We start from the raw sequence: 24,238 nt of genomic DNA on the forward strand, positions 1-24,238 counted from the left end.
TGATATGCATTGAAATTCGACTAGGGGGATACGAGGAAGTCACTTAACAATGTTAATAAGATTAGCTTTAATAAGGTTATGTTTTATGTTTGTTTCTTTATTTGTTTGTGTGTTTATAATTTTGTGAAAATCAATAAAAAAAATTGAAGGGGGAAAAAGGTTATGATCCTGGAAGAGGGCCGGCCTACCCATGAGACAAGATGAGGCAACTGCCTCAGGCAGCAGGATCCACCAGAGTAGCAGATCCTGATGTCCATCTTTCTTTCCTCCCTTGTTCCTGATGTAGATCTTCCCTCTCCCTTTCTTCCCTGGCGGGGAGGAGGGTGTCATTTTGGAGCCCGCCTCAGGTGCCAAAATGTCTTGGCTAGGAAGTCCCCAGTTCAAATGATGAAGCCCCACTCTCTCAGATTCACCTCCCACCTTGCAACAATCATGCCTCTTGCGAAAGTTTTCATTGTAATTATTAGAATTAGAGCCAATATGAAATTCTATTAAAAGAATTCTTAAGTTCAAACTATGGTGGACCTTGGGGAGTAAAAAGGTCCCCCAAACCTCATATTATCTTGTCTATTGCAGCCACCATGTATTTCAAGATTTGGGAGCTACAATTTTGCTCCCCAACATCTTAGTGGCTGGAGGTTACTGTGTTTCTGTTTTCAGGATTCTCAGAGAGCAGGAATAATTGTCCTCAGGAATGCTCACACCAGTAATCTATGAAGAGTTTGGATTTGGATTTGATATCCCACTTTATCACTACCCTAAGGAGTCTCAAAGCGGGTAACATTCTCCTTTCCCTTCCTCCCCCACAACAAACACTCTGTGAGGTGAGTGGGGCTGAGAGACTTCAGAGAAGTGTGACTGGCCCAAGGTCACCCAGCAGCTGCATGTGGAGGAGCGGAGACGCGAACCCGGTTCACCAGATTACGAGACTACCGCTCTTAACCACTACACCACACCGGCTCCCATGAAAAGGAAACATGGTGGCCAACAACCAACCATAGCAATGTTGTGGTGCACCATTGCTACTGATGTTCACTGCAAATTTCACCACTTTTTGTATCCTTCCCAAATAGCCAAAAGTGCCCTAAGTTCTGGAGCCTGTAAACTAGGGAGATAAAATTAATAAAACATTTTGGTTCAGATCTAATTCTAAATTGCACATGTCCATAAATTAGCACTCCTTCTAGTTGCATAGGATACAACCCAACACACATGATTACCTGGAAGCAAGTTCTATTGAATTCAATAGGACTTATTTCTTGGTAGACATGCATAGGACCTCCCTGTAGTGTTTCAATATTAAATTCATGCTGGGTGGACATATTGCTTATTGGATAGACAAATCACTTGGTGGTCTCGTCAGTTACAATTTACTCTTACTCAGCAAGAATTTACAACATTTCTTTCCCTACTTTGGCATAAGATCTGTCATAGTCAAGATCAGACTGATGGAGAAAGAGATGACAAACCATTTCAGATCAGAACTGACAGGCAGGCCCCTGCTGAATTCAAGAGAGTTCAAGGATTAACCGCAGGATTTTACGGTATAGAATTAAAACCTACATTAATCTAAAGCGTCTAATTATAGCTTCTGCACAAAGACTTTATGGTAACTATTTTCCAACTCTAAACAAATGAACTGCAAAGCTTTAAATCTCATGCACTGAGGTTGTTCACTTATGCACAAAAATATTCACACCCTCTAAAAGTTTTAATTTCAGACTCATGCTCTAGGGGGGTTATTGTTTTGCTGTTTTTGTTTTACTTATTTTATTGTTTTTATCCTGTATTTTACTCTGTGAACTGCCCTGAGATCTTTTGATGAAGGGAGGCATATAAATCTCATAAATAAATAAATAAATAAATGGTCATTAGTTGCCGTCACTTCACTACAAGAAACGGACACAGCTCATACAGACCACACATGGAATGGAAATCAATGGTCAAGCTCATAACCTACATGCAACAAGTCCCCAATCCAATATCTGGCCTCTCCAGTTAAAAGGATTTTGGATAGCAAGACTTGAATTTTTATTTTATTTTTGTCTCTGGAGACCCTGTGGAATGCAACACTGACCTATGTAGACCAATGGTCTGACACTGTATAAAACAGCTTCATTTGTTATGTTAATTTATTAAGGAGGTAGCCATTTTGGGAATGGACACCCTCTGGGGCAGCATTTTTTCAGAGCAGTGACAACATTCCCTCAAAATTCCAAGTTTGCCTGTTGGTGATTCCTGGTTTACAAAAAGGGGCACATTTTGCAGATCCCCCTATTAGTGAGCAGAACTGGCAAAGGTCTGCCTCAGAATGAGGCCGCTTCATATAGCCAAATGCCCATTTATTTTCATTGGAGTCATTTACTTTCATCCGAGTTCACAAAAAATGACAAAACCTTCTCAGAGTGCTTTACCCAACAAGGAACAAGACAAAAGATCAGGTTGTGTATTAGATGCAGTACAAGTGTTCTGTGGAGTTTCTAGACCATGGTCTTGCCTTGCATTCCATCAAAAACTTATCCCACACATCTCACGTTCCAAGAATATGATCCTGTGCAGCCACCTTCTCAGACCTAATTCTACAAAGACATGTAGGGTCTACTACTGCAAATTCACCTGTGACCTTGCTTAGCCACCTAACATAACCAATGCCACCGCAACAGCCATTGCTAATATTTGTTAATGTTCTTTAAGTTGGGGGTGGAGAACATGTGAATTCCAGATGGTGCTGAACGACAATTCCCATCATGCCTGGCCACTAATGATACTTGCTGGGGCTGATGGGAGTTGTATTTTAGTAACAACTATAGAGCCACAGGTTCCCCCACCCCTGCTTTAACTGAAGTAGTCTCTCTGCATTTGCAAACTAAGCTTTACTTTTAAAGTGCCCAATTAACCATATTGTTGGAGAGCCATAGGCGTTGCAGCACACATGTGGACACACAGCAGTGAAAATTACCCAACCATCAATTTAAGTGGGGAAAATACAGTTTATATATGTCGCAGGTGCAAAAGCAGGGGGGTAAAACTAACATCCAATTGCAGCATCTCTTCTGAATTTTGGAGTTACATAAATTATTTTCGAATTCTGAGTGTCGCTTAAAATTAATTGCGCTACTCTGCAGTAGCTGGTCTAACCCAACTCCGGTGAAGTGAAGAAGTCTGCATTTCTGTCTGTTCCAGATACAGATTCTCCCCAGTAATTAGGACACTGGATGAAGAAGGAGCACAAAAGCAACAAAAAGAAATGAAGTCATTTGAGCAAAAAAGGATTACTAGTGGCAAACAGCAAAAGACCGTATTCCAGATTAAGGCTTTCTGAAACAATCCTTTGTGCGGGATCTTTCCTAAGTTTCTGAACAAAGCTATTTGCCGGTATTTTTTCTTAACGCTTATTGCACAGAAACCAGGAAACCTGAAAATGCAAGAATTCGGGTAAGTCCTTCTTTTTTTAAATGTCTGAAATTTGGGGGGCCGTTTTTAAAACCGTGTGTTTCACATCCATTTTTTCAACTGAAGAAAAACTCACCATTTTTGTTCTTAAATGCTTTTCTTTTTCTAAAATGTAGCTTTCATTTCCCGGCCCTGGTTAGACTTACCTGGGGAAAAGCGCAGCAGCTGCAAAAAGGGGACCGGCGATGAAATTGATCGCACTGTTATAGGTGAAACACTTTTAGAAACACTCGTGCTAATTGTATAGAGAGAGACAACCTTCTTAATGGAGCTCCAGAGCCCCACGTTGGAAACTTCACATACCTTGAGGACTTCCATTGGCACTTGAGTAGCAGGGGGGAGACTGGCTGGGAGGCTGACGTTGATGGCTGGTGTCTGACTCAGCGCCACTCTCTGCTGCATGAACTGGGCTGCTTGCTGTTTCTGTTGCTGCTCTCGGCGCTCCTGCTCCTGCATCTGCTCACGCATGAGCTGCTGTCGTAGCAAAATCCGTGATGTCATACTGGAGGAGCTTAGCGGGGGCTTCGAAGCTCCAGGGTGCTCAGAGCTGCTGGGGGGGAAACACCAGAAGACACAGATAGTTCCATTACTCATCAATTGCATTGGCTGGACTCGGTAGACTTGTACTGGGGGTGGGGGAGACCACATGCGCCAGGGGAAGGGAATCTTTGTCAAAGCATACATAGCACGGGCTGAGATTTTTAACTAGTTGCTCTGTCAGTGGATCTTAGCAACCTGGTTATGTAAAATTCATACCTTTCCCTTTCAAGTTCAACTCTGAATGCATCGTTCAAAACTTAACGCACAGCTCTGATATGCATAGTTAAATACTGCTGCGTGATAAGCACTCAAATGATTTTATAAACACTATAGTTTAGGTGCATGTCTCACAGAATCATTAGAATTGTAGAGTTGGAAGGAACCCTGAGAGGCCTCCAGCCCAATCCTTTGCGATGCAGGAATCTCAGCTAAAGCATCCATGACATATATATAAATAAGTTTTATTTTTCTCTCCTTTCAAACAAGGTTCCTTTTTGTCAAAAAAAAGTCTGGTGGTGGAGCTAACCATTTCAAAACAATCAAATCAACTGTGCAATCCCTATACATGTCTACTACTAAAAAAAAAGGTTTGATTTCAAAGGAAATTGGGTATAGGACTGCACCCTAAATTACCGTTCTGGGTCCCTTGTTTTGATTGATTTCATGTAGTAAGGCAAGCAATGCACCCTCACAGCTGATAAAATGACAAACATGGAAACTGCTTTTTATTATTAATATTCTGCAAGGGAGTTATTGCCTGAGAAAGCACATGGACTCTGCATGTATTTATGGGTCATGGGCCAATTATCACGAGCATATTTTTGACCTTTAGATACTTCTGAAACAACAACACAATCCTAGGACTATTGTAAATATTTCAGCCTAAATCTCTTAAAAGACCTCCAGGAAACAAGCACATAAGTGTATTCTGGTCTAAATTTAATCTGCTGGCATACTGCATCAAAGCATATAAAAATGGAAGTAACCCAGTACCACACATTGATTCCACAGCATGTAATCAAAGAAGCTGATTGCCACTTATGTGAAGGGGAGAAGTTGTGGGGTGACTTTTCACTCACTGAACTTGAAAGTGAGTTTAAGTCTACAGTCAAACCTTGGTTCCCAAATGCCTCCGTTTTGGAACGTTTCAGCTCCTGAACACCACAAACCCGAAAGTAAGTGTTATGGTTTCCAAATGTATTTTGGAAGCCAAAAGTCTGTCACGGCTTCCGCTTGAGTGCAGGAAGCTCCTGCAGCCAATCAGAAGCGATGCCTCGGTTGTCGAACATTTTAGAAGCCGAATGGGCTTCCGGAACGGATTACGTTCAACAACCAAGGTTTGACTTTGTGTGTGTGTGTGTGTGTGTGTGTGTGTGTGTGTCTGTGTATGAGAAACCTTTATTGCGGTCTGGAGTTCATACCGATAAGAGATAAAGTATCAATAGACTGCCCACCCCTAATATATATATGCAATTAAAATAGAAATTTAAATAAGGGAGTTTTCAGAAGTGAACATTAGGTGAGCATTTCCACCTCTGCAAAAAATGAAGTTCAGCCTATGGTTCCCTTTTAATCAGTACAGTGGTACCTCGGGTTAAAGACGCTTCAGGTTACAGACTCTGCTAACCCAGAAACAGTACCTTGGGTTAAGAACTTTGCTTCAGGATGAGAACAGAAATCGTGCATCGCCGGCGCTGCAGCAGCGGGAGGCCCCATTAGCTAAAGTGGTACCTCAGGTTAAGAACAGTTTCAGGTTTAGAACGGACCTCCGGAAAAAATTAAGTACTTAACCCGAGGTACCACTGTAATCACTTCCAGGGAACCATACAAATTTCTCAGCAAAGGTAGGTAATATTAAGGACCTCCATGGATTCTATCCCTATAGATTTTGCTATTGAAAACAAATTAGGATTCATTTCTAGGAGGGAAAAGTTGTGTATGTTTTGAGAAAAACCCCAAATAGGGACAGAAATTGTTAAGAGTGCCCCACTAAGCATAAAAGATGGACAAACAGAGCAAAGACTCATCCTCCCCAATTAACATCCAGAGCTGTACATTATTAACATATCTAAATAAGCCTATTTTCATTCTTCATGTCAATAATCTGTAGTTTGAAATGTGAGTATTTTAAGACCAAAAAAAGGTTTAAACCCACATTTCAGACCGAACTATTTTTTTCCTTCCAACATCCCGCCGCCCAAAAGGATGGGGGTAGGGGTGGAGAATGATGACCATCTTGCTGTTTCAGGCCTGTCAGGTTGAAACATTCCCAGGGAGACTGATCCTTTTGATAAAACAAGAGAAAAAACCTTTGCGGTGAAACTAATGCAGCTGCGGAATAATCGCACTAATTAGCTGCTCAAGAGAAGTCACTGACTGTGATACTCACAGAGAAAAGGGAATACTTTCAATTAAGGGCGAAGTGTTCTCATATCCTACAATGCATCACAGGGAATCCCTAACTTTTTAGTGGGAAAGTTCATACCTTGGGTAAACAGCTACTGATTTTCATCAAAAGGAAAGAATTGGAACAGAAAATGCTATACAAATCCCCCAACAAGTACCATCTTCTTGTATCCAGCCCAGGGCGGGATGGGGAGAAAAATATGTTGCTTAATTTTACATTAATGTTTACAGAGTGACAGATCTAGCATCATCACCTAGCTCAGCCTTTCCCAACCTTGGGTGTTGGACTACAACTCCCATCACCCCTGCCCACTGGTCCTGCTAGCTAGGGAAGATGGGAGTTGTAGTACAACAGCTGCGGGTCCAACGTTGAGAAAGACTGGCCTAGCTGTTCACCATTAATGCAGTTGCAGATCTCCCTCAAACAATTTCAAACCCTACCATACTCCCTTTTAAAAATCTGTATTTTATATAACAACTTCAGGAGCGGAAGACTGTAAGAATGTGACAGGTTGAGGCAGTTTTGCAAAGTTGATAGACACAATAAATAAATAAATACTGTAACAGTAATCTAACATTTTGAATGTTGCACTTTGAAAGATTCATAAATTGATCTCTTGCCCAAGGACAACCTCCAAAACATTTAAACATAGAGTATGAAAGGAAAATTCAAGATTCTAGGCGTCAAAAGTCCCAAACCTGTAACATTAGAACCAGTTTCATATTTAGGGAATGCTCCAGAGCAAATTTAGAGAGGGGGGAAAGGGGGCTGCAATGGTAAAAATTGGCCCTGCTCCCCATTCTGCTGTCAGGTTCCTTCCATTAGTGGGCAAACAGCATGATATCACCTTATGAAAGCTAAATGAATTTACCTTAGCTTTCATAAGGTAAATATATAATATATACAGTAAGGTAAATATAATAATATGGAAACTAGCTTCCCAAACACTTCCCAAACCTATGACAGATGTTTAGGTGGTTGGGGCCAACTGAATACCCAAGGTAAATACTACCAGATTTCACATTCTACTGTCAGTGGAATAGACTCCCTTGGAAGTCTCCCCCCACCCTCTTTTTCACAGAACTGGATGAAATTTACAGGCATAATAGCCCTGACAGCCTGCCACACAAATAAGCCCAAAATTATTTTGCTAGACATATTTTAATGAATAAATACATAACAGAAGCATCTATAACTTCGGCAGAATGGTATTGAAATTGAAGGTGTGTTAGCCCCCTTCCGAGAAGATCGATCCTGACAAATTTCAGAACTGGGGGCCCTTGAACCAACCCTGCTTCACCTTGGACAAGAGCAGAATCCCTCTAAGGTGCCCCACTTCCGTTCAGGATTTGGGATTGGTCAGAATACTCTGCACACGCTGAGTTATGCGCTGTAGTTATTGAGGCCGGTGATTAGCGGCAAGCATCAATGCGCAAGAGGCCTCAGGTTTTTAACTCTACATATAAGATTTTATGATTGCTACCCTCCCTGTTAAGTGTGTGTTCTGTAATATGGTGGGCCCACAACTTATGCTCACTTTACATACATGATCACAACCTTAATGTGTGGGGCAGGTGTGTGTGTGTGGATAAATAAATAAATAGAGTGGGGAAAACCCACCATTGCCCGCTCTCGAATTATTTATTTTCCTCACATCACTCAGTTGGTTAGAGTGTGGTGCTGATAATGCCAAGGTCATGGCACCCACCCTGTGGAAAACCCTCCCTTCAGATGCCAAGGAGATAAAGAACCACCCAACTTTTAGAAGACATCTACCGGGAAGTTTTTAATGCTTGATGTTTTACTACGTTTTAATATATGCTTTAGGGACGCGGGTGGCGCTGTGGGTTAAACCACAGAGCCTAGAGCTTGCCGATCAGAAGGTCTACGGTTTGAATCCCCGCGACAGGGTGAGCTCCCATTGCTCGGTCCCTGTTCTTGCCAACCTAGCAGTTCGAAAGCACACAGTGCAAGTAGATAAATAGGTACCGCTCCGGCGGGAAGGTAAGCGGCATTTCCGTGCGCTGCTCTGGTTTGCTCTGGCCACATGACCCGGAAGCTGTACGCCAGCTCCCTCGGCCACTAAAGCGAGATGAGCGTCGGAACCCCAGAGTAATCCGCGACTGGACCTAACGGTCAGGGGCCCCTTTACCTTTACCTTTAATATATGCTGTAAGCTGCCCAGAGTGGCTGGGGAAACCCAGACAGGTGGGTGGGGTATAAATAATAAAATGATTATTCATATTATAAGGTTGCAGGTTCAATCTCTGTATGGGACAGCTGCATATTCCTTCGTTGCAGAGGGCTAGACTAGATCCCTCCCAAGTCTACAATTTTAGGGTTCTACCTGCACACCCATTGGGTTTTCCTTGCTTACAGGGCTCTGGGAAGGAGGTGCAAGGGCTCTGGGTGTGTCCCACAACCTTTCCAGAGCCCAATACACAGCCCTTCACCTTCTGGGGGGGGGGGGGTTCCCACTATTTTGCTTTTGTGCACAGAGCCCCAGAACCAAACCCTCACATAAGTGGCGGGCCAACTGTACTTCAACTCAAAGCGCCGCCTGAAGCCTCCAGGACTAAAAAATTTAAAAAGCTCTAGATAGTCAGACAGACATATGCTAAACCAGGGCATCAGGTTGCAACACTTTCTTAGGACCTTGTATTTTGACTGGAGGTTGCACTTTTTTCAAGATCTTCCGTGCATGCAAAAGGCTGTATTATGCAACTGTTTTAACACACATAAGTGCATGTGCCTGAGCACACATGCCTCTCATCATCAAAATCACAGACCTGGAGAGTAAACTGGCAACGGGAGAGAGACTAAGTTGATTATAAAATGTTCTGCTCATCTTTGGTAGTAAGGAAAGAGCCAGAAACAGATTTAGCACAGACAGAATTTGAGATAAGCATAATGTTGCTTTTATTCATGCACATAATGTGGAGTATTCCGTTACCACGTGGGCATAAAGAGCATTCATTAGGTGTGAAACTCCAAAGTGGAGAGACATTCCGTTCCCATTCCATTTTCCAGCTACTGCCAACAGTCCCCCCGGCACTGCTCCACCCACCTCAAAAATTAATTTTGGGCTAAAACATTCCCGGTTCAAGCCAGGTCTCCTTTGGCAAGCAAAACAGATTCGCATAAACCAGGACTGTATTCATATGTCCTAATAAAAGCTGCACACTCACATTGTATAATCTCCTGGCCAGAAAAAAAATAGAGCCTTTAAGTTTGAAATTAATAGATCAATTATAAAAAAAAAATGCCATCTGCATTACACATTGAACCGTTTGCCAATATTTGGATAAAGAAAGCCACAGCAGTAAAAGGTTTGCTAGGGAACTGGCAGAGCTTGGCCTTTGCTTGGGACTCTCATGTCAATCAAACCCTCTGACATTAAGCATTCTAGTAACACCACAGTATTATGTGGCACCTGCTACTGGCTAAACTGGGTGGGGTGGGGACAAAAGACAAGAAGCAATGATGAACCTCAGGAAATACTGCATTGCACTACTAAAAGATCTGTCTGCATCTTTTAAAAGTACAGTATATAAAGTATATAAATATAAACAGTATTTATTGCAGTGGCAGGTTGTTCTAAAAGTATCTATTCTGCAGTTGCATATTCCACTCACTTTCCTTCCATCTGGGGGTTATACTGCAGCCTTCAAGTTAGTCAAAAAGAAAGAAAGAGAAAAAAAGTCTGAGTAAATTAAAATGCATACAGTTGTGAACTCTTGAAGTTCTTAAACCTTCCAGCCACGGTTACACGAAAGCAAGTCTGTCATAGGACGCATTAATGTAAACATCCTGCTCCCCAAAAAGTACAGGTCTAAATTGCATTCCCAGCTCTGAACAAAAGCCGAAAGCTTTCACTAAGGAAGATTTATCTCTGTGTTGCTTGAAGGGGTGTGTGTGTGTTTTAACCTATTTGGCTTGATGCGCTATAGAGATGTCTATTGTTACATCTAGTGTACAAAAGAACTAGATTAGTTTGGAATGTGAAGGGATGAAAGGATTAAAATGCGCCCTTCTGTTCCTCGCTACCCCCCCACCCCCAAATATCCAGCCAATCTAAAGCTAATCTTCAGGCTACTGCTTCGAGTTCTCAAAGCTTTTGCCATTTATGCTTCCAACAAACAACAGGAAAATATGAACCACTGATTCGTAGTCAAACAAGTGGCACTGGGGAAGAGTTCTGTTCTGAAAGCACGGGGCACCAGCACAGATGCATGCTGGAAGCCCTGTTCATCTCCACGTGCAAAAGATCGAGGACAGAGCCTTGAATGGGACAAATAAAGTGATGGTTCTCCTGCTGTACCTCATACTGAAAGAACGTATCTCAGCTACCTAGTAGACATCAATATGGTGCCTTCAACTGAATTCTGTTGGGGGTTTTCTCAGGTAAGCAACTTATCAAACACCACTTAAGGTAAATTCCGCCTGAGGGTTTAGTCACTGCTGTTTTACTAAAGGTTAGAGGACAAAATGGTGAACTGATGGTGCAGGATAAGTTGAAATAGTAATAACAGAGCTTTCAAGAGTTGAGCAATGCACCCCTCTCGCTAAAATTAATGAAGCAGCATTATTCAGCCAAGATGAGACACCAGTCAAATGTTTTAAGTGTCTGGGAACAGCATAACACGGCCTAAATAATCTTCTGATTAAAGGCAGCTGTCTAAGAAGTCCAGTGGTAAGTGAAGTAAAAAAACTTTTAATGTATCTGCTAGCTGATTCATATTTGTTGGGATGGAAAGGGGCTGCAGTTACATACAGTCCACACACAGAGAGAGGGTGCAATCCAGGTAAAATTAGGAGTTCATACTATGTCCCAGTGAAAAACTATGACATAGTTGAATGAGGTTAAATCCAACCAATTTGAATTTGTTTAGCGTTGATTAAAGCTTCTGCATCGTATAAACAATTTATTTTGTGAGTGAAGGAATCCATGTGAAGACACAGGGATCAAACTACCCAATGATAAGATGGGAGCCTTATAATTCTTTTCTCCACTTTCCTTCTTAAACAAGAGGAGCTTGAGCATTCTGCAAGCCTGAGCAGAGGAAGGTAGATTTGGGAGAGACTGCTTAAATCTCCCCTCCTTGAATGTGTTCAGAATTGCTCTTTCCTTTTTTTTTAATAAATATTTATTAGGAAATTTTTTTTTTAATTACAATTACAATACAAATAGATAAAACACAATAGTACATGTCATAACACATTTTCTTGTCATCTTTGGACTTCCTCACATCTCCTGCGTTCCTAAATAAAATTTAATCCAGCAATTTATCACCTTATTTCCATTCTTACTAACTAATTTCCTGATATTATATCCCACAATTTCAATAAATTTGTTCAATACCTTAAAAAATTTAATTTAGCCTAGTCATTATCTAATTAAATAAAACTTATCTTCGTCATTCACCTCATCTGTTTTAATGGTGCCAAGTTATTCATAATCTAGCATCCTGCTTAAGATTCATACAATTTACAATATTTTTGCAAATAAGTCTTGAATTTCTTCCAATCTTCCTCTACCGTCTCCTCTCCCAGGTCTCGGATTCTGCCAGTCATCTCGGCCAGTTCCATATATTCTATCAGTTTCATCTGCCATTCTTCCAGTGTGGGTAAATCTTGGGTTTTCCAATGCTTAGCAACGAGTATCCTTGCTGCTGTTGTTGCATACATAAAAAATATTCGGTCCTTCTTTAGCACCTTCTGGCCGACAATACCCAGAAGAAAGGCCTCTGGTTTCTTAGTGAAGGTATACTTAAATACCTTTTTCAGCTCATTGTATATCATTTCCCAGAAAGCCTTCACTCTAGGGCAAGTCCACCAGAGGTGAAAGAACGTTCCTTCATTTTCTTTACATTTCCAACATTTATTATCAGACAAATGGTATATTTTTGCAAGTTTGACTGGGGTCATGTACCATCTATATATCATTTTCATAACATTTTCTTTCAAAGCATTACATGCAGTGAAGTTCAGCCCGGTGGTCCACAACCTTTCCCAGTCCTCTAGCATAATATTGTACCCAATGTCCTGTGCCCATTTTATCATAGCTGACTTTACCATTTCATCTTGTGTGTTCCATTTTAACAGCAAGTTATACATTCTTGAAAGTACCTTAGTCTTGGGCTCTAACAGTTCCGTTTCCAACTTCAATTTTTCCACCTGGAATCCTAACTTTTTGTCAAGTTTAAAAACTTCCTTAATCTGAGCGTAGTGTAACCAATCTCGCACTTTATCTTTTATTTTCTCCATGCTCTGCAATTTCTAATTATCTCCATCTTTTTCTAATATTTCCCAATACTTTGGCCAATTGGCCTCCACATTGAGTCTTTTTCGGGCCTTGGCTTCCAATGGTGAAAGCCACCTTGGAGTTTTATTTTCCAGTAAGTCTTTATATTTTGTCCAGACATTAAACACTGCCTTTCTGACAATATGGTTCTTGAAGACCTTGTTAATCTTAACCTTGTCATACCATAAATATGCATGCCAACCAAAAGCATTGTTAAAGCCTTCCAAGTCCAATACATCAGTGTCTTCAAGAAGTAGCCAATCTTTTAGCCAGCAGAAAGCTGCTGCTTCATAATACAACTTTAAGTCTGGCAGGGCAAAGCCCCCTCTTTCTTTCGCATCGGTTAATATCTTAAACTTAATTCTGGGCTTTTTGCCCTGCCAGATAAATTTAGAAATATCTCTCTGCCACTTCCGAAAGCACTCCGTTTTGTCCACAATCTGTAATGTTTGAAACAAGAACAACATTTTTGGCAAAACATTCATCTTAATAGCAGCAATTCGGCCTAACAAGGAAAGTTTCAATCTTGTCCAACTTTCTAAGTCTCTCTTGATTTCTGACCAACATTTCTCATAATTGTCCTTAAATAAACTCAGATTTTTTGCTGTTATATTTACCCCTAGGTATTTCACTTTTTAAACCACATTTAACTCTGTTTCTTTCTGAAACCGTTCTGACTCTGTATCTGTCAAGTTTTTTTCCAATACCTTAGTTTTCTGCTTATTTAATTTAAATCCCGCCACCCGACCAAACTCTTGAATCAATTGTAATACTCTTTTCGTACTAGATTCTGGCTCCTGCAGGGTCAAAACTAGGTCATCTGCAAAAGCTTTAAGTTTGTATTGTTTCGCTCCGACCTGAATTCCTTCCACCAACCGGTCCCCTCTAATCATATTCAAGAGCACCTCCAGAACCGAAATGAATAACAATGGGGAAATAGGGCAACCTTGTCGTGTTCCTTTTTCAATTTTAAACTCTTCTGTAACCACATTGTTAACTATCAATTTAGCCTTTTGTTCTGAATAAATTGCATCAATCCCATTTCCAAAACCCCGTCCCACTCCCATCCCTTCTAAATTTCCCTTCATAAATTTCCAGGAGATATTGTCAAAGGCCTTCTCCGCATCTATGAAAATTAACACTGCTTTTGTATTGATATTTGTTTGTAAGAGTTCCAAAATATCAATAATGTTCCTTGTGTTAGCAAACAAATGTCTACCTGGGAGAAAGCCTGCCTGGTCCTTGTGAATTACTTCATTTAGGACTTTTTTAAGTTTGCTTGCTAGAATGTCTGCAAATATTTTGTAATCCACATTTAAGAGAGAGATGGGACGGTAGTTCTTAAGTTGTGTCTTTTCAGCTTCCGATTTTGGTATCAATGTGATAAACGCTTCTTTCCACGATTCCGGCGCCTTCTTCCCCTCCATAATTTCATTGCTGACCTCCATTAATGGTTGTATTAAATAATCTTTCAATGTCTTATAATACTTGGAGGTCAGCCCATCAGGCCCTGGAGATTTGCCCAATTGCATGTTCTGAATGGCTTGTTCGATCTCTTGTCGTGTTATTTTGCAATTCAGGATTGATCTGTTTTCTTGGGACAGTTTTGATAGTCCATTCTTTTTCAAAAATTGTTTTATCTCAGCCTCATCTTGCGGCCCTTGAGTGTATAATTTTTTGAAATATCTCTGGAAACACTTTCTAATGTCCACGGGGTTCTGAATATTTCTTCCTTCAATCTCTAAATTTGTAACTGTATTCAGCTTTTGTCTTTTCTTCAACTGCCATGCTAGCAGTTTCCCACATTTATTCGCCGATTAGAATGTTCTTTGTTTCATTAATTTAACTTTCCACTCTATTTCCTGGTTTATCAATTTAGAATATTGTACTTGATAGAGTTTAATTTCTCTCAGAATCAGCTGTGACTTCGGGTTTAATCTTAACTTCTTCTCTAATTCTTTGATTTTCTCCAAAATCTTGTCTTTTTTCTCATTTTGTAACCTTTTCTTTACAGCATTCTGTTGTATCAAGAACCCCCTCATCACAGCCTTGCTTGCGTCCCAGATGGTTCTTTTTTCCACCGTAGTATTCAATTTTATCTCAAAATAATCCTTCAAAACTTTTTGGGCCTTCTTGATGATCTCCTGATCTCTAAACAAGCTGTCGTTCATCTTCCATCTGAAGGAGCCGGTTGGTAGTAGTGTCATATCCATCTTTACAGCATTATGGTCGGAGCAGGTCTTTGGGCAGATTTCCACCTTTCTGATCTTAGGTGCCAGACCTCTAGATATCCATATTTGGTCGATTCTTGTCCATGTCAGTTGGGCTTCAGAAAAGAATGTTCCCTCTCTTCCCAAGGGGTTCTTTGTCCTCCAGATGTCAATCAAGTCCATATTGTCAGTGAGTTCGAAAAAAGTCTTAGGTAGTCTGCCGTCTTTTGTCACGTTTTGACTTTGTGACTTATCCATGTTGGTTGATACGACCCCGTTCATATCTCCCATCATAATCATGTTGTCATAGTCCAGATAATCCAGCATGCTCTCATGCAACTTCTTATAAAATTCCGATTTCCCCTCATTTGGTGCGTAAATTCCTAATATCAAAAGCTTCTCTCCTTGATGTTGTATCTCAATTGCCAAAATTCTTCCTTGCTCATCTTTAAATAAGAATTTAGGTGACAGGCTCTCCTTTGCATAAATCGCCACTCCTCTCTTCTTAACTCGGTCCGAAGAAATAAATTCTTGGCCTAATCTTTTATTTATTAACACTTTTTTATGAAGCCTAGTCACGTGTGTTTCTTGCAAACAGATAATGTCCAATTGTTCTTTTTTCAATATATGAAATAATTTCCTCCTTTTTTCCGGAGAATTGCAACCATTAATGTTCCAGCTCAGAAGTTGCAGAGACATCCTGAATAAATCTGTTATTTTTCTGGGGGTGGTATCTTTTTCTCTGGGTCTTCAGGCTCCAAGGATAAAGGTGCAGCTGGTAATCCAGGCCCCAAAGGTGTTCCAATTCCTTTCTGAAGGTCCTCTCCATAGGCAATTAGAAATTTATCTCTGTCTTCAGGTGTTCTGATTTTAACCTTCTTCCCTCTGAAGGTAAAAGATAGTCCCTGAGGGAATTCCCACCTAAAGATGATTGAGTTGCTCTTTAACAATCTGGCCAATTCAAGATAGGTGGATCTAAGGTCCAAAAGTTGTTTCGGAATATCTTTATAAATTTCAGCTCTCCTATCCGAAATGTCCAATGATTTTTCGTAATGTAGGCCCAATATCTTATCTCTTTCCTCCTTCGATCTCAAAATTATCAAACAATCTCTGGGCTTGTCCTTCCTTGCAAATTTTCCAAGTCTGAAAGCCGACACAATTTTAAAGTCCTTTTCCTCCTCTAAGGATCAAAATTTAGAAAATTCTTTCATCAGGAACTCAATTAAATTTCCTTGTTCAAATTCTGGAATTGACCTTAACCTTAGGTTATTTTCCCGGTTTCGCAGTTCTATCATGGACAAATACGTCTGATGCTCTCCAACTTGTTTATGCAGTGGTTTTACCTCTTGTTCCAAATTTTCAACTTTCTGGGCTGTTGCCTCAGCCAATTTACGATTTTCTGCAGTGTCCTCAGCAAGCTGTCGAATTGATTTTACATTCAAAGCCACCTGTTCAGTTATTTTGTTTAGGCAGGTTGTGTTTTGGTCAATCTTGGCCGTTTGTTCATCCGCTTTCTTGTCCAAAGACTCCACTCTCTTATCCAAAGATTCCAATTTTTCCAAGATTTTTTCTAAAATTGAAGCAGTTGCTCCTGCAGCCATATCTTCCGGCTGCAGTTGCTCAGTTTCCTCTTCCCCTGCCAGTGAAAGAATAGGCACAATTTCTTCTTCCCCTGCCGCGGGCAAAATAGGCACAGACGATCTACGTGTCTGTAAGGCTGAGGCCAAGGTTGTTTGTCTAGTTCTTACTCTAGACTTCTCTTCTTTAGACTCCTTTTTTCTTGCGCCACTCATTCCAAATTTATCTAATAGTCAAGGTCAAGCTGACTTGTTCCCATGGGAATGCAACAGCCCAGAGAATAAACAGTCACACAGGAGGAAAGGAAAGAAACAATAAAATAAAATCCTCTAGAGGGAGCTCAAAATGTCTTGAGGGAAGAGGCTAAACCAGCAAGAATCCATAAAGTCAATAAAAATCCATAAAGTCAACAAAGTCCAGTTAAAAGTCCATAAAGTCAACAACATCCAATTAAATGTCCAGGAACCTTCAAAAGCTTGAATTTAGCAGGGTTGGTTTGAATGTATTACACTGTCTCTGATAAGTAGCAATTGATTTTTCAAAGTATCAAGTCTGTAAGCACTCAGGTTGTAACAAATCCCAGAAATCATGTAGCAAAAACTGCAAGCTGACAGTTCTATTTATTCAGGCAGCCCAAGCACCTGGGTCTCTCAGTCCAAATTTATAGTCCCCAAAAGAAGAAGATTAACACAGTTCCAATAAAAAGGTAAATCACAAGGGTAACTTAAATCTTCACTTTAACCCAACTTCAATGGAAGCCAGGATCAGTTAGTTTTAGCGCCTCTTCAAAGGCTCCATAGCTCAGGATCTTTGCTTTGATGTTACCGCAGCAGTGGAAGACGGACTTCCTTTTTGACGTCTCTCCGCTTTCAGCCAAATTTCTGTTAATTTTAACTCAAATTTGTTACAGTCTCAATTTTACTCACGGGTTGTTATTTCTCAAAGCCAAATTTTTCAAAGAAAAAAGGTCAGCGCTCACCGACAGCAGCTGCGCGGCTTCACTCTGCAGAGTAGCGATCGACTCACAGCGCCGCGACCCCCTCCACGATCAGAGGCTCCTTACGGGGTCTCTTCTCAGTTTTAGGAGCCGCTTCTGGCGCCCGCCGAGTCCCACGGCCACAGGCTCTTGCTGCCTGTGGTTTTTCGGTGCGGGTCTCCGCTTTGCCGTAGCGGACGACCCGTTTCTGCAGAGCTTCCTCCTCAGCGAGTGAGAAGGACCGCCATTGCCGTTCGCGCCGCCTCCGGAAGTCTCAGAATTGCTCTTTCCAAACTGTTTTCTAATGTGTTTTCTAATGAGTAATTAGGAAGGAAGGAAGGAAGGAAGGAAGGAAGGAAGGAAGGAAGGATGGATCTAGGGCAAATCTCCACTGACGTTGCTTTCCAAAAACATTATCAGATGCCCACCTCCATGGATACGTCCCTCAAAGGGAGAACCATGTTGCACAGTTCACAACTTTGCCACTTCCCAATAACTGCACTGAGATTAGAAGGGCCACCATTCAGGGGTAGACCATATGCTTTGAATGCCCCTGACACAACCCCTGGTAACTTCGCAGGGCCATGGGGCGGGCAGGGGCAAGAGAAGGTCCCAGATCTAATCACACAGTGTAGAACTTTGGTTGCCTTCAACTCTGCCACCCCTCCTCTTCTTCACGATGGTTGCAGCGGCGTCCCCTCCTTTCCCCGTTTGGTTTGCTTCTCTCTCTCTCTTTGCTACGCTTTTAGCAACAGTTGCAGCCTCCTCTCTCTTTCCGCTCCCCCCCCATCCCACTTTTTGGCAGTAACAGCAGCTGTGGCAGTATGGTCCTGTTCCTCAACTTCCCTGTTTCTTGGCTCACTCTAGAAAGGGAGGTGTTGGAGAGCATCTCTGGGAGGCAGCCCCCCCCCCACCAGTGCATCAATCCTACTTCCCATGCAAGGGACAGTTCTGTATCTCTAAGGTACATTAGGGAGTATCGCCCATCTGAAATCCCAGAGAGCCAGTGCCACTATTAGGGTTGCCATAAGCCATCAAGAACTGCATCTGGGCAGGAACCCCTTTAATGTCAGGAAATTTTGTCTGTGAAGATTTTTGTGATTTGGGGGGGGGGCTCTAAAACTCTTTTTTTGGGGGGGGACCACTTTACTTAAAAAAGCTCAATGACTTTTCTGTCTGTACAGTGGTACCTCGGGTTACAGTCGCTTCAGGTTAGACGCTTCAGGTTACAGACTCCGCTAACCCAGAAATAGTACCTCGGGTTAAGAACTTTGCTTCAGGTTGAGAACAGAAATCGCGGGGTGGCGGCAGCGGGAGGCCCCATTAGCTAAAGTGGTACCTCAGGTTAAGAACAGTTTCAGGTTAAGAACGGACCTCCAGAACGAATTAAGTTCTTAACCTGAGGTACCACTGTATTATCACTTTCTGAAATATGGCCACCTTAATCACTATAGGCAATACAGCACTGAGCTATATGGCGCAATGGTCTGACTCTGTATAAAGTGGCTTCCAATATGTTCAGCCTGGAATCATTCTTAATAAATGGATCGCTAACTTGTTTCTACATGAAATCATAACCCTTTAATAACGTTGCATTGTTTCATTGTTCGCAGAGGCAGAAACGAACTTTTAAATGGTTGTAAGGAGCAAGTCCTCTCACTGGTAAGTAAATACTTCAGAATCATTATCTACTATTCATTCCTACCCCCTTTAACCAGAAATGTAACAAACCCTGATTTGTAAATTGTGCACTAACTGTAAATAGTATTATTAGTGTCTACTGTTGGAATACTCATAGAATACCCTGTAAAACATAATAATGGAAGCAGTTTAGAAGAGTCAATACATTTGTAGTCGACAATACACAACAACACACGCCAGTGTTTTTCTTCTTATATCTATTGTAACATTTTGTGCTTCATCCCTAAACTTAACAATTGATTGCAGGCTGTACTGAAACTGGATTCAACTGCCCTGTTAGCTGGCATGATCTAAACTAGAGCCATTTAGAAAACAACAACTTTGCATTCAACTTTGTCATTTGCTGCCACGGATAGAACAATAAACCTGGCAAAAATTGTTTTTATACACGGAATGATAAATACATGTACTATTGATAATAGCTGCTGTGCGGCAAGTATCCCACAGAATATAGGATCAAAACACCTGATAGAATAACCCAGTTGCTCTGGAAAGCCTCAACGGTTAGGATAAAAAATCACAAGCCTCAACTTCCGTGCCGGAATAAAGTTTTTGCAGAATTGCAATAGGTACCCCAGAATGAGACGGCAGCAAGGAAATCCAACTGTTATTTCCACTCAGCTAGACTTTAAGGCAAAAATGACCCAGACCTGAGTATATAGCATGCAGGACTGGCATGTATAACAAGACTTTCATTTTAGAGATTAAGGGCCAGGAATCAAGATGCTTTGCGGCTTCTCTTAGTTAAAAAAAAAGAAAAAAGATTTGTGATGTGCAAGTGATAGACTGGGTATTTCTTTTGAAAAGGATAGATCAAAACAATGTGCCCTTCATGTACAGGTCTGCATCCTTCATCATTTCATTCGAATGGTTGGTACTAGGGGTGAAGGAGGACTTTGTTTTGTTCAGGATTTAAATGTGAACCTCACCTACCCAAACACTATGTGAAATGAAACACAGCTATCCCTTCTATATTCACGGTCTTCCAGCTTTTGTTGCGCAGCTCTCCAAGTCGAAAATGTGTACAAAAATATGTGAAAACTCTGCATAAAAATGCACATAATAGTGAAAATGACACAAATGTTCGAAGAAATTGCTTGCAAAAAATGTGCATATTAAGAAAAGCTATATGCAAAAGAGTGTGTATGTGTGTGTGTGTTCAGAGAAATCTGTACTAAACTGCTGGTGAATTTTCACTTTTTTAAAAGAAATAAATCACAAACTGATACAGAAATTAACAAATCACAAACTGATACAGAAAGAGATGAACCTAAGACTGATCCATCCCTAGTTAGTAAAAGGTAAAGGTAAAGGTACCCCTGCCCGTACGGGCCAGTCTTGACAGACTCTGGGGTTGTAGTCATACTTTTTATTATGTTTAGCATGTTTCGCCTGTTACAATCCATCTGTTTCCCCAAAACATGAAAATGAGCTCATGTGTAAATAGTCACTTGCTAGGCTGCTTATGACAAACAAGAGGTCATCTCAAGCAGCAGGAAACTTTTGCTGAATTTTGTTTCATGTCATGAAGTGTGATAGAAGAGCATTCATGTGGGCTTGTACATTTTATATGCTAGTTTTAATAGATGCCAATTGGAGAGAATAGTTTCACACTAAAAGAACTTTGAACAGAATTCAACAAGCTTAGTATGAATCAATAGTGTGATGCCGCAGCAAAAATTAAAAACTAAAAACTAATGTTATTCTAGGATTATTTCACTGTTTTCTGTCTTGGTCAGACCACACCTGGACTACTGTGTTCAGTTCTGGACACCACAGTTTAAGAAGGATATTGAAAAGCTAGAACGTGTACAGAGGAGGGCAACCAAGATGATCAAGGGTCTAGAAACCAACCAAGCCTTATGAAGAACGGTTGAGGGAGTTGGGTATGATTAGCATGGAGAAGAACAGACTGAAGTGATATGTTAGCCATCTTCAAATATCTAAAGGGTTGTCACTTGGAAGACAGTGCAAGCTTGTCTCCTCCTCCACCAGAGGGTAGGACCCAAGCCAATGGATTCAAATTACATGAATTATTATTACATAATAGTAGTAGTAGTAGTAGTAGTAGTAGTAATTTCCCCAGCCACTCTGGGTGGCTTCCAACAGAATATTAAAATACAATAATCTGTTAAACATTAAAAGCTTCCCTAAACAGGGCTGCCTTCAGATGTCTTCTAAAAGTCTGGTAGTTGTTCTTCTCTTTGACATCTGGTGCGAGGGTGTTCCACAGGGCAGGTGCCACTACCGAGAAGGCCCTCTGCCTGGTTCCCTGTAACTCGCAGTGAGGGAACCGCCAGAAGGCCCTCGGTGCTGGACCTCAGTGTCCGGGCAGAATGATGGGGGTGGAGACACTCCTTCAGGTATACTGGACCGAAGCCATTTAGGGCTTTAAAGGTCAGCATCAACACTTTGAATTGTGCTTGGAAACGTACTGGGAAACTAAACATTAGGAAGACCTTTCTGACAGTAAGAGCTGTTCAACAGTGGAATAGAATACCTCAGAAGGTGGCAAACTCTCATTCACTAAAGAGTTGAATGGTCACCTGCCATTTAGCTGTGATCTTGCTTTGCAGGGGTTGGACTAGTTGACCATTTCAATTCTACAATTCTATGATTCTAAGTTGTTGCATGCACAGAATGAGATCTGCTTGTGCAACAATGCTCTTTTCCTCACCTCTCCACCCCCTAAATCTGCTCTCGAGGGTTCTGCTCTGACACATCACCTTGGTGTGTCATCCAGTCCTAGAATATTGACTTGAGACAAATTCTCTCCAGTTTCAAGATAAGCCAACTTTGAACCATTATCAGAATCAGAAGAATCTTTATTTGCATCAGCCACAAGCCATAGCAATAAAATAAAAATCTACTGAAGATGGAGGTAAAAACTTAATTATACAAAATACATTCCAGAGGTTTACATCAATCAAATAATAAAACTTATGCTAATCCCCCCTTTTTGCAGTTTTTGCTGTCACCTGATTAACTCGATCTGCTAGAAGAAAGGACATAGGAGCAATGGTTGAGCGACCTGTGACTATACAGCTGCAAATAAAAGTTTTAAATGTGTTGTAATGTGCAATCGTACAAATGTGACACTAGATGGCGATAGTGCGCTATGCCAAATCCAATGTATTTTTTCAAAACCTTTTATAAAAAAAGCATTTTCACAGCTTTTTTTATATGTGTGTAGAGCGGTAATAACCTCACTCCTCGAATATTTATAAGGAGCGCAAGCTAGAAGCACACGAGCTACTGATTCAATACTGCCACCTACACATGGCACAAATGTATGTTTCCAGCAGAATTTTTGGAAATCAACCCTCAAGTACAGCTGAAGGCAGCACATTTAATCTTGCATTAAGTGAAAGAGCATCTGAACTTTGGAATTGTTAAATTTTGCAAACAGGGTGCCAATGTATCAGTTGAACCGTTGGTCACGAATCCAGTTTGTGTAACCAACCAGTGTGTTTATGTGTGCATGCACAGTCACACACTCACAATGCCCTGTGAATGCTCCCATGGTGATCAAGTTTAAAGCTATTTTTTTAAAAAAATCTACCATCTGCTAAACAATTGCAAGCATTTAGTATTTTTCCATTTCCCCTCCTTCCTGCCTTTAAAACACACCTTCACAAGCTGCTAAGCAATAAAGCTTTTGCTACTCTAATGAGAGCCTTCCTCATGACCCAAGAATGTTCACTAAATAATTATTAAACTCTGGAGGTGTGGGTTTGGTTTGTTTTTTGCCCGAGTCGCAATTCAATAAAATGCTGCAGGTTGATTTGCTTCAATGCTTCATTCTCTTTTCGGGACTGGTGGGATATGTTTCACCAAGAGCTACACAACAAGCAACCGCTGAAAAATTCCTACGAGCCAGACCTGTAGGAGATTACTTTCCTACTGACTGGTAAGCAATCCACCACCAACTTTGCTGTTTCCCCCACTGTTTTTACAGCCCCATACATTGAGCTACCACTCAGAAGTTTATTTCTTGAACCACAAAAGGTGGTTCAAGAGCAGCACTGGACAGAGAACCCTGAAGATCAGACCCTAAGAGTCTGGCACTCCTCTGCTTCCAAACCTCATAATGAAATGTGCTACTGCTTTACTTTTTGTCTGTTACACCAGTGATAATAGGTATGTTAACTGCAACAAAGCAATGCCAACTGCAATTGTGTGTTTTTAAGAAAAAAGATTTTGCAGCTAAAAATACCTCAAATTAAAAATAAAACCGTATTGTTCTGTAGTCTTCCTCATCCAGAAAATATATATTCACACAACTCCTAAAGGAGATGCATTTGACATCAGAAAGTCCACAATGTGTTTCAAATTCAGTGTTTTGCTGGGATGTAAATTCATATTACTTTAACAACAAGAAAGCCACGAAAAAGATATATCACTTATCTGTTCTCCGCATTTTAAGTTATTATCATTATCTTGCTCAGGCAGACACAGCTGCTGTGCCTTTTAGATAGCAAGAAGCTGAAGCAGCACAGTAGGTTTAATCTCTCATAATGTTCTTTTTTTATGTGTATGTACATATATATATATAGACACACACACACTTATCACCATGTTAAAACAGAGAGCTCTTTGCCCCCCTCAAATGAAGTGTCACTTACAGATAGCGGCTTTGAAAGGAGCAAGGAATGAACATCGGGATTCTAAGAGCTTCCATCTTCCCCCCCTTCCTGTTTAAGGTGCTCTGCAAAGCCCTTGGAGAAGAGTCAAAGTCAAAGCAAGTCCTGGCACTGGATGTGTCACTAGGGGTGGCTCTTGATAAAGGCCATGGCAACTCCAATCCAAACACAGCTCAGTGCTGAAATGGTGCCCTGGTGTCTCTGCATTAGCAGACCTGTTTAATCCAGCACCTACCTGAATAATGTGTGTGTGTGTGTGTGTGTGAGAGAGAGAGAGAGAGAGAGAGAGAGAGCGCACTTCGTTTTACCAGTGGAGGGAGATGTTGGCTTGGGGAGAGAAAGTGAAGGAACTTGTAGAAGTGAGAAGGCATCCGGCTGAAGACAGGATGCTATTTCAGCTGCTTGTTTTGTTCTCCTGAGCTACTG

General features: G+C 41.1%; 1 protein-coding gene across 6 annotated transcripts in view; it reads right to left on the reverse strand.

Moving 5' to 3' along the window:
- Nucleotides 1–24,238, reverse strand: part of MITF (melanocyte inducing transcription factor) — a 145,567-nt gene that overhangs the window by 42,819 nt on the left and 78,510 nt on the right. For 2 of the 6 annotated variants that reach the window (XM_079963438.1, XM_079963436.1), the window contains exon 2: nucleotides 3,757–4,003. In XM_079963438.1, the coding sequence (XP_079819564.1) occupies nucleotides 3,757–4,003 (247 nt within the window). Of the gene's footprint in view, nucleotides 1–3,756; nucleotides 4,004–23,794; nucleotides 23,942–24,238 lie in introns of those variants that run through there. The other 4 variants (XM_079963441.1, XM_079963439.1, XM_079963440.1 and 1 more) reach the window with 4 other exon arrangements.

This window comes from Podarcis cretensis (assembly GCF_951804945.1).
Source record: "Podarcis cretensis genome assembly, chromosome: 2".
NCBI lineage: Eukaryota > Metazoa > Chordata > Lepidosauria > Squamata > Lacertidae > Podarcis > Podarcis cretensis.